The following is a 17,943-nucleotide window of genomic DNA, read 5'->3' on the forward strand; positions in this document are numbered from 1 at the left end:
AAATGAAGGGGGAAAGAAACATTCTCCTGATGAGGACTAACAGAGAGTTGACAAAGTGGAATGGATAGATACTGTACTTACGGATTGACTTTTCCTTGAGTGAGCCCTGTGACGTCCTCCTCTGGGGTCGACAGGTGTCTGGGGTCTGCAGCTCCAGAGGCTCATGTGAGGATGGAGAGCTAGGTGGCTGAGAGTTACAGTAGTCTGTGTCCCTGTACAGGGAGGACAGAGGGAGGAACAGGGGCAGGCTGAGGGCTGTGTGGAGGGGACGAAACACCGTCGACACTACCATGGGTCTCTCACACTTCTCTTGCCCTGGAGTGTCAGTCCTCCTATCTTCCCGGATAAAAAGCTCAACGTCGCCCCCTAGCATCTGAGAGTCTGAACTCAGGTCCATATCAGTATCAGTGTCTTGATCAGGGTTACTCCTCCAGCCGCCATTTTCTGCTTCAGTCCTTGTGTGTTTGCGATGATTCAGAGGCAAAGGGGTGAAGTGCTGAGCGTCTGCAATAGGTGATCCATGGCCGTTGTCGCTGGGGGTCACAGGCGGCTGCAGCTCCTGCTGACACACGGCGATGTGGTTGTGCTGGCACTGCCGCAGGAGAGGCCTGTCGTCCCGGGCCTCGCTCAAAGCCTGGGACTCGCCTGAGACCGGGAACCACATGCTGGGACACTCTCCTCGGCAACGGAAGGCATGGAGGTGAGGCTGGAAGTCAGGGAGAGGGGAGAATCCATACCCGGGAAGCATGACTGAGAGAACACATGGGAAATGCAGAAGAAAGGAGAAACATGTTTTTATGCTAACATAGTATCCTCTTGCCATATCTGGTAAAACAGCACCCACAGAGCATGGTTACATGCACACAATAATACAATTATTATGGATAGTCAGATTAATATAATAGTGTGTTTAAAACATTTACATGCTTTGCAAGAATAACCATTTCCCTAATAATCCTGTTTACATGGACATATTTGAAATCAGGCTACCTGATGGGACTTAAATGCAGAAAATCGGTTTTACCACAGTGACCATGTTATTTTTGCAGGGGTATCTGTGTTTGGACATATAAAGTTTGCATGTTAAACTCAATTCACACACGCATATAAGGGAGGCTTGCGCTACAGGTGCTGGCGCATGTGCAGATCGAATTCACAGCCGTACTGCTGATTAAACTGTTTACATGTCTAATAATTTGAAAGAAAAAAGGAAACCAGGTGTTTTAATCGTCGTATGCTTACTTAGATTTTGACAAGCAGAGTAAGGTGCTTACATGACTATTTCCATACTTGGCCTTGTGCCATAATCAGTTTAATATCGAATGATGTGTGCACTCAGTGTAGGCTATATTGTATTCACTAATCACTATTAAAGGAACACTTCATCATTTGGTCTCTCATTCAGCCTTCCCTCTATACGAGACATGATATGTTAAATTGAAAAACTGAGTGAGACAGCTATTAACCACTGGTGGAGACAGTTATATCCTTATATGGAAGGTGTTGCTGTTGTACATAAAGCAAACCTGCGTCGTTTTGTACCAAATGCAGTACAAAACCACTCATCCGCTAGTTAGTTTATAGTTTGTGTATGCCAAAACAAATCAGGTCCCCTTCACAAATAATTGTCATGGTTTTGTAATGTATACTGTTATCAAATAGTATGTTTCCTGAAATACTTTCAGTTTGTTCTCTCTCACACATTGTGTAACAATCTGTTGTGGGCAGTGTGAAATATGTACTGTATACTCGCTAAGGAAGATGTCTGTTCATTGGAGAAAAATGGCGGTTGAACATGGATGCATGAAACCCCCCCACCCCCTCTCCTCTAGGTCTGGCTCTGTGCGGCTGCTGAGCCGTGTCTTCCTGTTCTAATTAAAGACTGCACCACACACAGCTCTCAGCCCCCTGTACTTATCCTCTACCTACCCCCCCCCCCCTACACACACACACACACACACACACACACACACACACACACACACACACACACACACAACCTCCTTTATCTACAGATGGCATGCTGAGCCAGGCCAGAGCCACACACATTCAGTCATAACCCTTCAACGTGCGCCCAAACCAAGTGAGACTACATATTCAGCCCTCGTCACCTTTCACCTGACAATATAGACCCATCTATCTTTCACAGTGTTTAATCTTTAACCTGGATGTTATGACATGATCAGCAGTCTAGAGATTCAGAGAGACCAAGAGAAGGGAGAGGGATTCTGAGAGATTGAGGGAGAGAAAAAGAGAGAGTGACCCACAAATGATTCCCCCACTGAGCCATGAAAATTAGGTCGGCACTTTACGCTAGTGTTACTTACTATAAACAAATTGGGGGGTTATTCAGACTGGAGTTACATGCATGTAACTTAAGCACTTTTCTTTCTATGCGTATTCTTGCCTTGAACTTAAGCATGGGGAAATGCCAGTGCCAGCAAGGTACGGTACGCATTTGGGGAGGAGATCAAACAAATGTGTGTGTCTACATACGCAGTATTCTGACCTTGACTTAATTGACGAATAATTCTATCACCTGAACGCGTGAGGAAACAATGAATAAGGTTAAGTGTACCTGTCAGTTCCAAGTGGAAAAAGCATCTATACTGAAAAAATATATAAACGCAACAGGTCCCATGTTTCATGAGCTGAAATAAAAGATCCCAGAAATGTTCCAAATGCACAAAAACGTAATATCTCTCAATTTTTGTGCACAAATGTGTTTATATCCCTGTTAGTGATCATTTCTCATTTGCCAAGATAATCCATCCACCTGACAGGTGTGGCATATCAATAAACTGATTAAACAGCATGATCATTACACAAGTGCACCTTGTACTGGGGACAATAAAAGGCCACTAAATGTGTAGTTTTGTCACACAGCACAATGCCACAGATGTCTCAAGTTTTGAGGGAGCGTGCAATTGGCATGCTGATTGCAGGAATGTCCAGTTGATGGCAGATAATTTAATGTTCATTTCTCTATCATAAGCCGCCTCCAACATTGTTTAAGAGAATTTGGCAGTATGTCCAACTGGCCTCACAACTGCAGATCACGTGTATTTTTTTCCATTTATTTAGCTAGGCAAGTCAGTTAAGAACAAATTCTTATTTACAATGACAGCTAAACCCAGACGACGCTGGGTCAATTGTGCGCTGCCCTTGGGACTCCCAATCACGGTTGGTTGTGAAACAACCTGGAATCGAACCAGGGTCTGCTGTGATGCCTCTAGCACTGAGATGCAGACGTAGTGCCTTAGACCACTGCGCCACTTGGGAGCCCACACCAGCCCAGTATTTCTGTCTGTAATAAAGCCCCTTTGTGGGGAAAAACTCATTCTGATTGGCTTGGCCTGGCTCCCCAGTGGGTGGGCCTATGCCCTCTCAGGTCAACCCATACCTGTGCCCCTGCCCAGTCATGTGAAATCCATAGATTAGGGCCTAATGATTTTTCTCTCGACATGTGTGCACATTACAAACTTTCATTCATAGGCTAGGTTGTAGCAACCTCATGATTGGTATAGGGGAAATTTGAGTATCATGTAGTATAAACCTATTGATGTTACATTGAATTAGGTGAATGGAATATGAATGACTGTCATCTAATTTGCTGTAATAGAAATAAGGCCATGCTCATGAACAACAATAATCGTATTCCCTCATCTTAAATGGCACCGACCGCCACTGATAAAAGGTACAATAAGACAGTATCCAGTCCAAGTCACTCTTTCTCTACAGAAAAACATGTAACACCTTGCAACCCTGCAATGTCTGCCCATTCCATCTAGACACCTAATCTACTCAGAACTACCAACAAGGGCATCTCCATAAATGCATCCGAGTAAGTTATGTATTCCATTCAAAAGGCATAAAATTTGCCTTTGGTTGTATAGTGTTATTTGGGAGTGTTATGGACTTTGGCGTAGGCGTTTCCCCTGTAATTGTAGTAGGCCACAATAAGAAAGAATGTCTACATCGTTAATGAGTAGCTAGTACACTGGAATCTCTTTTATAACAGTTTTGATTAAAGAACAATGTTCGACATTTTTTTAATGTGCGGCATAATCCCTTATCAGACTCATAACATGGATACCATAAATTCAATTTTGATGCATCGTTATAAAAACTCTCCATTCCTGTATCATCAGCCACTTTAAGTTAGCATGTTAGCATAGTTTGAACTCTTTGGTAATAATGTCATGGTTAAGGTTGCAAAATTCCGGGAACTTTCAATAAATTCCCTGGTTTTCCAGAAATCCTGGTTGGAGGATTCCCGGATTTCCTGCTTTTCCCTCCTGATTCCGGGCTACCTCCAACCGGGATTTCAGGAAAACCAGGGAATTTATTGAAAGTTACTTTCATTCCTAGTCATAGTCATACATCACTCACTCTGGCATGGGAATCATGGGATTCACTGCAGATAAACAAAACACATTGTGACGGTCACAATTTTCAAGTGGTAATAATAATAGGGTATGATGATTGGTGTCACTGTTTGGATTGATCAACAGCCTTTCAACAGTCCGTCCTCCTCAATCTCAAACAATTTGCATACATCGCTCTTTCCAGTTTCAAAGGGAAACCATAAGTCAGGGGACAGACAGAGACCTGTCCTGAAGCGTCCAGAGTTATGGGGTCTGTTATGGGATGTGTGTGTTTGAGCAGGCGGAGTGGAGTGGCCTGGCGGTGTGGTGTGACCCCATCCTGTATGTATGTGAGAAGGCAGTGAAGCCCTGTCACATCAGGACACTAATTTCCCTGTAGTAGACTGGGGGACTCTGCCACTATGCCTTAGACATAATATATGCAGTACAGTATTTCACACCATTGGACTCTATGCTGGTGATACTGAGGATACTGAGATGAAAATTACATGAAATGTATTTACAATGAAACCCCACCTGAAAAGCAATTGCAACTTCAAACACTCAGAACCACCTACTGCGACCTTTTTCCCAAAATCAAAAAACTAAAGTCTCTAGTCATAGACATGAAAGGCTGGATAGATGTTTTTAAAAAGGGGCATTCAGATTTTCATTTGTCTGCTCCAGACCCACAGGTGAGGTTCTGAGGCCATGGAGCAGAAAGAAATCCCCCTTAATGTTGATACTTGGTGTGGGTCCTAATCCTGTTCAGAGCCTGGGGCAGCTACTCCTTCCCTATTAAGACATACTGACAACCTGGCTTACCCTGACACAAACAATGGACATACAAGGAGCACCTTGGGGGACAGACACACCTGAGCCTAGCGAGAGAGGGATTTCAGCTGTCTTTGATTGAAAGAGACAAAACATTAGAAAGGTGTCCTGTTAAATATATGACCTCCGACAATCTCGGACTTGTTGCTCGAGAGTCGTGATTCCAGCTAACAGACAGCACAAACAACAATATATTATTTAAAAGCCCACAGAAATGTGGAGAATCTCGCATGTAAATGACAAGACATGTGCAGCTTTGCCTTCCCCCTCTTGGGCGCCAGTACACCCTGCCCCCTCCACAATACTACCCCCCCCCCCCCCCCCCCCCCCCCAAGAGACAGCCTGGGTGAGGGAAGAAGAGCAACATACTCGGTTTAGTCAGGGGGATGAGTTTTAGACCTGGGTTCAAATACTATTTGAAATCATTAAAGAGAACTTGAGCTGTTCATTGCAACAGAGCTTCCCTGCTGCAGTGAACCAATAAAAAAGTCCCAAAAGTGTAGCTAGCACCTAGCACTCTAGGCAGGCTAAAGCAAACCCTCAAAGTATTTGAAAGATTTCAAAAGGAATTTGAGTTCATGAAAGGAAGTACACTTGTTTCTTCACTCAATTCAGATATAAAAAGTAGGCTACTGATGAACTACAGACCTGTCATCACAAAGCAAACGGAAGGCCTGAGATATTTGTACTTTTCAACAACCTTTTGTCAGATCCACTCAAACAGCTCTGTAGGTGTTCTCGGCACCCAAACTGTCAATCAAAGATTGTTTGATGATCTGATCATGGGCCACTGTACATACTTTGAACATTCTGCTGATGCATCTCTTGTATTCATCTACTTCCTGTTTTCTCTCACTCCCTGTGTCTGTTTTCTCCTTCTTTCTCTGCTCCAGTTTGGAACCAAGCCAGCATTTTTTTGTCCTACTCTCTCCTTTATCTTCCGGACAGGTATGGACAAGTCAACTGAGGGCTGCTTGTTTTGAAACATGATCAGGGTAGGTAGAGAACCCACCTCGAAGCTGACCATGTAGTAGGTCTTGCAGGAATATTTGCTTTTGCCTGTGGGGCGAAGCTGCAAATGAATTAAAAAAACAGAGAAGGAAAAAGCACAGCATCATTAGGATTAGGAGGTGAATTGGCATGAGGACAAAGTACTCTATAGTTCTCTCGCAAGTTGGCATATAAATTAGACGCTGTACCTTGCAGCCATATCTGGGGTTCATTATTTAACAGAATCCTAACAGGGAAAACTGAAGGGATTAACTCATGAAGAACACTGTACAACTCTCTTTGATAAAAAAACTGTTGAACTTTATTGTGGGACAGAAATGTATTCTTGTGCATGTGTGACACCTGCCCCATACCATGTTAGATGCTGTGGGCTGGGGCCATAGCCAACTCAGTGCTTGGAACAGCCTGCAGGCTTCAGCTCTAGACAGGTGTGCAAGCCACAGTGTTAGGACGGGCATTTCACACACAGCCCCAGGGCCCCACTGCTCACGCTCATTTGTGAATCTAATCTTTTTCAAACACTTTTAAAATATGAGATATCATCCAGGGAAAAAGAACACACTGTTTGGTTGTTTTATGTTATGAATGTTTAGATGTATCCTTCCCGCCCTTCCAAGTTTGATCAATGTACGTATCAACAGGATTTCACTACAGAAAATGTGTCAAAACTTCAATAATCAATAGTATTTTTTTTATTATATGTATATGATAGAGACATTCGACTAGTGATTGCTTTATGCTCTGACAGATGAGGGCCAGCAAGCTAACTTCCAAATTCATTACCGACCAGCCCCCAAACAAGAACCTTTGACAAATGCAGGCACTTTGCACATTCCCTGAATAGCTAGGCTCTCGTCATTCCTCTAAAATTTCTCAGTAATCTGCAACAGGAGACAAACAAAAGGACTGGACTTTCCACATGCAACAGAAAAAAGAGCTGCCACTAAGCCAAAGGATAAGAAAGTGGTTTGCCCCGCTCCATTTATTTTATGGGTGGGTTGTCTTCTCAGAGTTCATCAAACGAAAAAAACATCATTTTGGAAACCAGGTCAAAGCAAACAGTGAGGGCAAAGCATTTAACATAATACAAAAAGCTGTGTAGGTCTCACCACCCTACCCCTCCTCTCATGTTCAGTTCTCCTAATTCAAAGCCAGACCGTGTGTCTAAGGGCTAGCCATGCAGCTAGGATTGCATGCAACAGTTGGATGGATGGATGGGAAGGATGTGGCACAGCGTCCTGTCTGGCTTCCCTGCAGTGGCAGTGCATGTAGATGCACATAGTCAGATACACCTCCAGCCACCCACACCCATACCAATGCATATGTGTACACTCAGGCACAAGTGCACACAACGCACACACACAATCTGAGTGACAGGTTATGGGGCAGGTGCTCCAGACTCAGAGAGATGGAGGGGAGGGAGAACAGGGGAGTATGGAGGTAAGGTGAAGGAACAGGCTGGAGGGGAGGGCGAAGAGGTGGAGGGGTGTACTGCAGTAAATTGAGTTGTAAATCTGAAGGCACATCACTCTCAAATTCAAAAATATATATATATATCTGTCACGTGTGCAAACTCTCCTGCCTCTAGGTCACCAGGCTGTTGTTATGGCGCACACCTGTCACCATCGTTATGTGCATCAGCATAATGACACTCACCTGGACTCCATCACCTCCTTGATTACCTGCCCTTTATATTTCACTCCCTTTGGTTTCTTCCCGAGTCATCATTGTTTCTGTTTCATGTCTGTGCGTTGTATCATGTTTCATTTATTGATTAAATCACTCAATCCCTGAACTTGCTTCCCAACTCTCAGCGCACACGTTACATTATGACACCTCACCTAAGGGAAGCATCAGGAATAGTTTTTTTGTTATTTTTGTTTTGGTGGCGGTGTCGGGTCCGGGTGTCAGAACCGGAGCTACCTGGGAGGCCTCAGCTGGTTTGTCGGATTCCCATGCCTCAGCGGGCTCGACGGGCTCCCATGCCTCAGCGGGCTCGACGGGCTCCCATGCCTCAGCGGGCTCGACGGGCTCCCATGCCTCAGCGGGCTCGACGGGCTCCCCTGCCTCAGCGGGCTCGACGGGCTCCCCTGCCTCAGCGGGCTCGACGGGCTCCCCTGCCTCAGCGGGCTCGACGGGCTCCCCTGCCTCAGCGGGCTCGACGGGCTCCCCTGCCTCAGCGGGCTCGACGGGCTCCCATGCCTCAGCGGGCTCGACGGGCTCCCATGCATCGACCGAGACAACCGGGGAGGTCTCAGCCGGCTCATCAGGCTCTCACGTCTCAGCCGGTTCGGGGAGGGGGTACTGTCATGTATGCTCTCTCCGGCGCCCTAGGTCACCATGCTCCCGAGCCTCAGCTGGATTGACAGGTTCCCGCGCCTTAGCAGAGGTGACCGGTCCACTCCTGATCGCCAGGATCGTCCCTGTGGTTGGCGTACTGCGGCCGGAGCCGCGCGACGAAGAGGAGGTACTGTCACGTATGCTCTCTCTCCGGCACTCTAGATCGCCGTGCACCCGCGCCTTAGCAGAGGTTACCGGTCAGCTCCTGATCCCTGGGATCGTCATTTTGGTCGGCTTACTGTGGCTGGAGCCTTGCGTCTGGGAGGGGGTACTGTCACGTGTGCTCCCTCTCCGGACTCTAGGTCACCAGGCTGCTAGTTATGGCGCACACCTGTCACCATCGTTACGCGCATCAGCGCATAATGATACTCACCTGGACTCCATCACCTCCTTGATTACCTGCCCTTTATAAGTTACTCCCTTCGGTTTCTTCCCGAGTCCTTATTGTTTCGGTTTAATGTCTGTGCATTGTTCGTGTTTCTTGTTTTGTATTATGTTTCATTTATTGATTAAATCACTCACTCCCTGAACTTGCTTCCCGACTCTCAGCGCACTCCTTACACTATCACTCAAGGAGGTCCATCATTCAACTATTAACTGACAGCAAAAAACCTTAGTATATCCACATTGGTTAGTTATCATGTTATGACTAAGTTTATAGTAAGACACAGGTAGTTTTGCAGGAACAATTGACCACTGGCTCAGTGATAAAGGCAAAAACATGTTGAACCAACATTCTATAAGTCAACATACCTACGAACATCAATGGAATATTTGGTTGAAAACGCAAGGTCAAGGATCATGTGCTACTGTACTTCTGCCATTGCATTCACATAAATAGAAACTCTGTGATACTGTGAAAGGTTTCCACCACAGCTGTGTTGTTGTCTGTGGTGTCTGAGTCAGTCATGTTATGGCTGTCTCCTTCACCTCTCCCAGACAACAAACATTACTATATGGCTGTGACTATTCAGACTGTGGGCAGACATTTATGGTCTGATTCAAAGAGCACTTTAGTCACTCAACTTTACAGATGATTTGTTCTGGTATATTTTAGCATATTTGCCTATATGGTGAAATTACCATGTCAATACTTTCCTTCACACAACGATAAATTGTAGTGCTAAAATTGCATGCTTAGGAGCAAAACACTGAGGGGCCGATTCCGACCCGAGTTAAGCGCGCGTAAATGGAACGTATTTCCCTTTTTATCCACTTTTCTCTCTATGCGAATTCTGACCTTGAACTTAAGCATGAGAATAGCATGCTATTCACCTGCTATTCATTTGGGGTAGAGATCTAATAAATGGAGGTGTGGCGGAGGTGTGTCTACAGATACACTGTATTCTGACCTTGACTTAATTCTCTCATAATTCCACCACCTTTATGCACGAGGAAACCATGAATAAGGTCTAGCGAACCTACCGGTTCCAAGTGGAAAAAGCATCTACTTAATTTTTTTCTGTCAATATAAATAGCACAATTCTCCATGCACTATAATTTACATCTTGATAAGAGCTATTGATAAGAGCTAGGTAAATGAGTAATCCGTTTGGATAAGGGAATTGTAAATATAACTGACACTTGTTTTAGATATATTTTACCTTATAATCGCTGGTGACAAATGTGAAACCAGTCATAGGGCAGAAACTGAAGCATATCAACATATCGACTCAGTGGGTTTTGTCCAACATGTCTCTGGACCTACTCACTGCCACAGTCATACTCTGGACCTAGTTTTGTCCCATTGAATAAATGTTGTGGATCTTAATGTTTTTCCTCATAACCCTGGACTAACGGACCACCATTTGATTACATTTGCAATCGCAACAAATAATCTGCTCAGACCCCAGCCAAGGAGCATCAAAAGTCGTGCTATAAATTCTCAGACAACCCAAAGATTCCTTGATGCCCTTCCAGACTCCCTCTGCCTATCCAAGGACGTCAGAGGACAAATCAGTTAACCACCTAACTGAGGAACTCAATTTAACCTTGCGCAATACCCGAGATGCAGTTGCACCCCTAAAAACTAAAAACATTTGTCACAAGAAACTAGCTCCCTGGTATACAGAAAATACCCGAGCTCTGAAGCAAGCTTCCAGAAAATTGGAACAGAAATGGCGCCACACCAAACTGGAAGTCTTCCGACTAGCTTGGAAAGACAGTACCGTTGTCACGCCCTGACCTTAGAGATCCTTCTTATGTCTCTATTTTGGTTGGTCAGGGCGTGAGTTGGGGTGGGCATTCTATGTTTTTGTTCTATGTTGTCTATTTCTATGTGTTTGGCCGGGTGTGGTTCTCAATCAGAGGCAGCTGTCTATCGTTGTCTCTGATTGAGAACCATACCTAGGTAGCCTTTTCCCACCTGTGTTTTGTGGGTAGTTGTTTTCTGTTTTTGTGTCTGCACCAGACAGAACTGTTTCACTTTTGTTCTCCTGTTTGTTGTTTTTGTTCAATTTGGTTTTAGGACTAAATTATGAACACTTTACTGCACCTTGGTCCACTCTTCCTTCAGCCCACGAGAATCGTTACAACCGTGCAGTATCGAAGAGCCCTCACTGCTGCTCGATCATCCTATTTTTACAACTTAGTTGAGAAAAATAAGAACAATCCGAAATGTCTTTTTGATACTGTCGCAAAGCTAACTAAAAAGCAGCGTTCCCCAAGAGTGGATGGTTTTCACTTCAGCAGTAATAAATTCATGAACTTCTTTGAGGAAAAGATCATGATCATTAGAAAGCAAATTACGGACTCCTCTTTAAATCTGCGTATTCCTCCAAAGCTCAGTTGTCCTTAGTCTGCACAACACTGCCAGGACCTAGGATCAAGGGAGACACTCAAGTGTTTTAGTACTATACATCAAGACACAATGATGAAAATAATCATGGCCTCTAAAACTTCAAGCTGCATACTTTACCCTAATCCAACTAAACTACTGAAAGAGCTGCTTCCTGTGCTTAGCCCTCCTATGTTGAACATAATAAACGGCTCTCTATCCATCGGATGTGTACCAAACTCACTAAAAGTGGCAGTAATAAAGCCTCTCTTGAAAAAGCTAAACCTTGACCCGGAAAATATAAAAAACTATCGGCCTATATCGAATCTTCCATTCCTCTCTAAAATGTTTTGAAAAAGCTGTTGCGCAGCAACTCACTGCCTTCCTGAAGACAATGTATACGAAATGCTTCAGTCGGGTTTTAGACCCCATCATAGCACTGAGACTGCACATGTGAAGGTAGTAAATTACCTTTTAATGGCGTCAGACCGAGGCTCTGCATCTGTCCTCGTGCTCCTAGACCTTAGTGCTGCTTTTGATACCATCGATCAACACATACTTTTGGAGAGATTGGAAACCCAAATTGGTCTACACGGACAAGTTCTGGCCTGGTTTAGATCTTATCTGTCGGAAAGATATCAATTTGTCTCTGTGAATGGTTTGTCCTCTGACAAATCAACTGTTCATTTCGGTGTTCCTCAAGGTTCCGTTTTAGGACCACTATTGTTTTCACTATATATTTTACCTCTTGGGGATGTCATTCGAAAACATAATGTTAACTTTCACTGCTATGCGGATGACACACAGCTGTACATTTCAATGAAACATGGTGAAGCCCCAAAATTGCCCTCGCTAGAAGCCTGTGTTTCAGACATAAGGAAGTGGATGGCTGAAAAAGTTATACTTTTAAACTCGGACAAAACAGAGATGCTTGTTCTAGGTCCCAAGAAACAAAGAGATCTTCTGTTGAATCTGACAATTAATCTTGATGGTTGTACAGTCGTCTCAAATAAAACTGTGAAGGACCTCGGCGTTACTCTGAACCCTGATCCCTCTTTTGACGAACATATCAAGACTGTTTCAAGGACAAAAACATTTGTCATAAGAAACTAGCTCCCTGGTATACAGAAAATACCCGAGCTCTGAAGCAAGCTTCCAGAAAATTGGAACGGAAATGGCGCCACACCAAACTGGAAGTCTACCGACTAGCTTGGAAAGACAGTACCGTGCAGTATCAAAGAGCCCTCACTGCTGCTCGATCATCCTACTTTTCCAACTTAATTGAGGAAAATAAGAACAATCCCAAATTTATTTTTGATACTGTTGCAAAGCTAACTAAAAAGCAGCATTACCCAAGAGAGGATGGCTTTGACTTCAGCAGTAATAAATTCATGAACTTCTTTGAGGAAAAGATCATGATCATTAGAAAGCAAATTACGGACTCCTCTTTAAATCTGCGTATTCCTCCAGGGCTTAGCTGTCCTGGATCTGCACAGCTCTGCCAGGGCCTGGGATCGGGAAAGACACTTAAGTGTTTCAGTACTATATCTCTTGACACAATGATGAAAATAATCATGGCCTCTAAACCTTCAAGCTGCATACTGGATCCTATTCCAACTAAACTACTGAAAGAGCTGCTTCATGTGCTTGGCCCTCCTATGTTGAACATAATAAACGGCTCTCTATCCACCGGATGTGTACCAAACTCACTAAAAGTGGCAGTAATAAAGCCTCTCTTGAAAAAGCCAAACCTTGACGCGGAAAATATAAAAAACTATCGGCCTATATCGAATCTTCCATTCCTCTCAAAAATGTTAGAAAAAGCTGTTGCGCAGTAACTCACTGCCTTCCTGAAGACAAACAATGTATAGAAATGCTTCAGTCTGGTTTTAGACCCCATCATAGCACTGAGACTGCACTTGTGAAGGTGGTAAATGACCTTTTAATAGCGTCAGACCGAGGCTCTGCATCTGTCCTCGTGCTACTAGACCTTAGTGCTGCCTTTGACACCATCGATCACCACATTCTTTTGGAGAGACTGGAAACCCAAATTGGTCTACACGGACAAGTTCTGGCCTGGTTTAGATCTTATCTGTCGGAAAGATATCAGTTTGTCTCTGTGAATGGTTTGTCCTCTGACAAATCAACTGTACATTTCGGTGTTCCTCAAGGTTCCGTTTTAGGACCACTATTGTTTTCACTATATATTTTACCTCTTGGGGATGTTATTCAAAAACATAATGTTAACTTTCACTGCTATGCGGATGACACACAGCTGTACATGGTGAAGCCCCAAAATTGCCCTCCCTGAAAGCCTGTGTTTCAGACATAAGGAAGTGGATGGCGACAAATGTTCTACTTTTAAACTCGGACAAAACAGAGAGGCTTGTTCTAGGTTACAAGAAACAAAGAGATCTTCTGTTGAATCTGACAATTAATCTTGATGGTTGTACAGTCGTCTCAAATAAAACTGTGAAGGACCTCGGCGTTACTCTGGACCCTGATCTCTCTTTTGACAAACATATCAAGACTATTTGAAGGACTGCCTTTTTCCATCTATGTAACATTGCAAAAATCTGAAACTTTCTGTCCAAAAATGATGCGGAAAAATTAATCCATGCTTTTGTTACTTCTAGGTTAGACTACTGCAATGCTCTACTTTCCGGCTACCCGGATAAAGCACTAAATAAACTTCAGTTAGTGCTAAATACGGCTGCTAGAATCCTGACTAGAACCAAGAAGTTTGATCACATTACTCCAGTGCTAGCTTCCCTACACTGGCTTCCTGTTAAGGCAAGGGCTGATTTCAAGGTTTTACTGTTAACGTATAAAGCGTTACATGGGCTTGCTCCCACCTATCTTTCCGAGTTGGTCCTGCCGTACATACCTACACGTACGCTCCGGTCACAAGACGCAGGCCTCCTAATTGTCCCTAGAATTTCTAAACAAATAGCTGGAGGCAGGGCTTTCTCCGAAAGATCTCCATTTTTATGGAACGGTCTGCCTACCCATGTGAGAGACGCAGACTCGGTCTCAACATTTAAGTCTTTACTGAAGATTTATCTCTTCAGTAGGTCATATGATTGAGTGTAGTCTGGCCCAGGAGTGTGAAGGTGAACGGAAAGGCTCTGGAGCAACGAACCACCCTTGCTGTCTCTGCCTGGCCGGTTCCCCTCTCTCCACTGGGATTCTCTGCCTCTAACCCTATTACAGGGGCTGAGTCACTGGCTTACTGGTGCTCTTTCATGCCGTCCCTAGGAGGGGTGCGTCACTTGAGTGGGTTGAGTTACTGACGTGATCTTCCTGTCTGTGTTGGCGCCCCCCCCTTGGTTTGTGCTGTGGTGGAGATCTTTGTGGGCTATACTCGGCCTTGTCTCAGGATTGTAAGTTGGTGGTTGAAGATATCCCTCTAGTGGTGTGGGGGCTGTGCTTTGGCAAAGTGGGTGGGGTTATATCCTTCCTGTTTGGCCCTGTCCGGGGCTATCATCGGATGGGGCCACAGTGTCTCCTGACCCCTCCTGTCTCAGCCTCCAGTATTTATGCTGCAGTAGTTTATGTGTCGGGGGGCTAGGGTCAGTTGGTTATATCTGGAGTACTTCTCCTGTCTTATCCAGTGTCCTGTGTGAATTTAAGTATGCTCTCTCTAATTCTCTCCTTCTCTCTTTCTTTCTCTCTCTCGGAGAAGCTGAGCCCTAGGACCATACGTCAGGACTACCGGGCATGATGACTCCTTGCTGTCCCCAGTCCACCTGGCCTTGCTGCTGTTCCAGTTTCAACTGTTCTGAATGCGGTTATGGAACCCCTACCTATCCCAGACCTGCTGCTTTCAACTCTTAATGATCGGCTATGAAAAGCCAACTGACATTTATTCCTGATTATTATTTGACCATGCTTGTCACTTATGAACATTTTGAACATCTGGGCCATGTTCTGTTATAATCTCCACCCAGCACAGCCAGAAGAGGACTGGCCACCCCTCATAGCCTGGTTTCTCTCTAGGTTTCTTCCTAGGTTTTGGCCTTTCTAGGGAGTTTTTCCTAGCCACCGTGCTTCTACACCTGCATTGCTTGCTGTTTGGGGTTTTAGGCTGGGTTTCTGTACAGCACTTCGAGATATTAGCTGATGTACGAAGGGCTATATAAAATAAACTTGATTTGATTTGACAATTTCTTTCCATCTACGTAACATTGCAAAAAATCTGAAACTTTCTGTCCAAAAATTATGCATAAAAATGAATCCATGCTTTTGTTACTTCTAGGTTAGACTACTGCAATGCTCTACTTTCCGGCTACCCGGATGAAGCACTAAATAAAACTTCAGTTAGTGCTAAATACGGCTGCTAGAATAATGACTAGAAGCAAAAAATTTGATCACATTACTCCAATGCTAGCCTCCCTACACTGGCTTCCTGTTAAGACAAGGGATGATTTCAAGCTTTTACTGCTAACCTACAAAGCATTACATGGGCTTGCTCCTACCTATCTTTCCAATTTGGTCCTGCCGTACATACCTACACGTACGCTACGTTCACAAGACACAGGCCTCCTAATTGTCCCTAGAATTTCTAAGCAAACAGCTGGAGGCAGGGCTTTCTCCCATAGAGCTCCATTTTTATGGAATGGTCTGCCTACCCATGTGAGAGACGCAGACTCGGTCTCAACCTTTAAGTGTTTACTGAAGACTCATCTCTTCAGTAGGTCATATGATTGAGTGTAGTCTGGCCCAGGAGTGTGAAGGTGAACGGTAAGGCTCTGGAGCAACAAACCTCCCTTGCCGTCTCTGCTTGGCCGGTTCCCCTCTCTCCACTGGGATTCTCTGCCTCTAACCCATTACAGGGGCTGAGTCACTGGCTTACTGGTGCTCTTTCATGCCGCCCCTAGGAGGGGTGCGTCACTTGAGTGGGTTGAGTCACTGACGTGGTCTTCCTGTCTAGGTTGGCGCCCCCCCTTGGGTTGTGCCGTGGCGGAGATCTTTGTGGGCTATACTCGGCCTTTTCTCAGGATGGTAAATTGGTGGTTGAAGATATCCTTCTAGTGGTGTGGGGGCTGTGCTTTGGCAAAGTGGGTGGGGTTATGTCCTGCTTGTTTGGCCCTGTCCGGGGGTATCATCGGATGGGGCCACAGTGTCTCCTGACCCATCCTGTCTCAGCCTCCAGTATTTATGCTGCAGTAGTTTATGTGTCGGGGGGCTAGGGTCAGTCTGTTATATCTGGAGTATTTCTCCTGTCTTATCCGGTGTCCTGTGTGAATTTAAGTATGCTCTCTCTAATTCTCTCTCTTTCTTTCTCTCTCTCGGAGGACCTGAGCCCTAGGACCATGCCTCAGGACTACCTGGCATGATGACTCCTTGCTGTACCCAGTCCACCTGGCCGTGCTGCTGCTCCAGTTTCAACTGTTCTGCCTGCTGATATGGAACCCTGACCTGTTCACCGGACGTGCTACCTGTCCCAGACCTGCTGTCTTCAACTCTCTAGAGACAGCAGGAGCAGTAGAGAAACACTCTCAATGATCGGCTATGAAAAGCCAACTGACATTTACTCCTGAGGTGCTGACTTTTTGCACCCTCGACAACTACTGTGTGTCACGTTCCTGACCTGTTTTCTGTTGTTCTGTATGTGTGTGATGGTCAGGGCGTGAGTTTTGGGTGGGCAGTCTATGTTTTCTGTTTCTATGTTGGTTTTGGGTTGCCTGGTATGGCTCTTAATTAGAGGCAGGTGTTTTGCGTTTTCCTCTAATTGAGAGTCATATTAAGGTAGGTTGTTCTCACTGTTTGTTTGTGGGTGATTGTCGCTGTGTCTGTGTTTGTTGCACCACACGGTACTGTCTCGTCTCGTTCTTTCGGTCGTTCCTGTTCATGTGTTCTTCGTTTCATGTAAGTTCGTAGTTTAGGTCTGTCTTCATCGTTTATTATGTTGTAGGTTATCAAGTTTAGTTTGTTATAGTGTTTTCGTGTTTTTCCCGTCTTGTTTAATAAAGTCATTATGTATTCACAACCCGCTGCGCCTTGGTCTACTCACTCACCGAAAGAGAGCCGTTACAGAATCACCCACCAAACCCAGATCAAGCAGCGGGTTAATGGACAGCAACGACAGCGCACAAAGAAGGAGGAATGGACATGGGAGGATGTTTTGGACGGTAAAGGTTGCTATACATGGGAGGAGATCCTGGCTGGAAGGGATCGCCTCCCATGGGAACAGCTGGAGGCACTGAGGAGAGCAGAGGAAACCGGAGAAGGGAACCGGCGTTATGAGGGGACGCGTCTAGCACGGAAGCCCGAAAAGCCTGTGAGTACTACCCAAAAATTTCTTGGGGGGGCTAAGAGGTGGTGGGCCAAGGGCAGGTAGGAGACCTGCGCCCACTTCCCAGGCTAACCGTGGAGAGCGGGAGTACGGGCAGACACCATGTTACGCAGTAGAGCGCACGGTGTCTCCTGTACGGGTGCATAGCCCAGTGCGGGTTATTCCACCTCCCCGCACTGGTAGGGCTAGATTGGGCATTGAGCCAAATGTCATGAAGCCGGCCCTACATATCTGGCCACCAGTACGTCTCCTTGGGCCGGCTTACATGGCACCAGCCTTACGCATGGTGTCCCCGGTTCGCCTACATAGCCCGGTGC

At 45.2% G+C, this 17,943-nt stretch overlaps 1 protein-coding gene and 1 long non-coding RNA gene across 6 annotated transcripts in view; one reads left to right on the forward strand and one right to left on the reverse strand.

Annotated features, from left to right (window-relative positions):
• LOC129860886 (rho guanine nucleotide exchange factor 19-like) overlaps positions 1 to 17,943 on the reverse strand; it is a 71,796-nt gene that overhangs the window by 15,104 nt on the left and 38,749 nt on the right. For all 5 annotated transcript variants that reach the window (XM_055931768.1, XM_055931770.1, XM_055931767.1 and 2 more), the window contains one exon: positions 82 to 750. In XM_055931768.1, the coding sequence (XP_055787743.1) occupies positions 82 to 750 (669 nt within the window). The remainder of the gene's footprint in view (positions 1 to 81; positions 751 to 17,943) is intronic.
• Positions 245 to 17,320, forward strand: LOC129860890 (uncharacterized). Its single transcript, XR_008760476.1, has 2 exons — positions 245 to 700; positions 15,014 to 17,320. It is a non-coding gene; the product is annotated as an uncharacterized LOC129860890 (long non-coding RNA).

This window comes from Salvelinus fontinalis, chromosome 8 (genome assembly GCF_029448725.1).
Source record: "Salvelinus fontinalis isolate EN_2023a chromosome 8, ASM2944872v1, whole genome shotgun sequence".
Classification (NCBI taxonomy): domain Eukaryota; kingdom Metazoa; phylum Chordata; class Actinopteri; order Salmoniformes; family Salmonidae; genus Salvelinus; species Salvelinus fontinalis.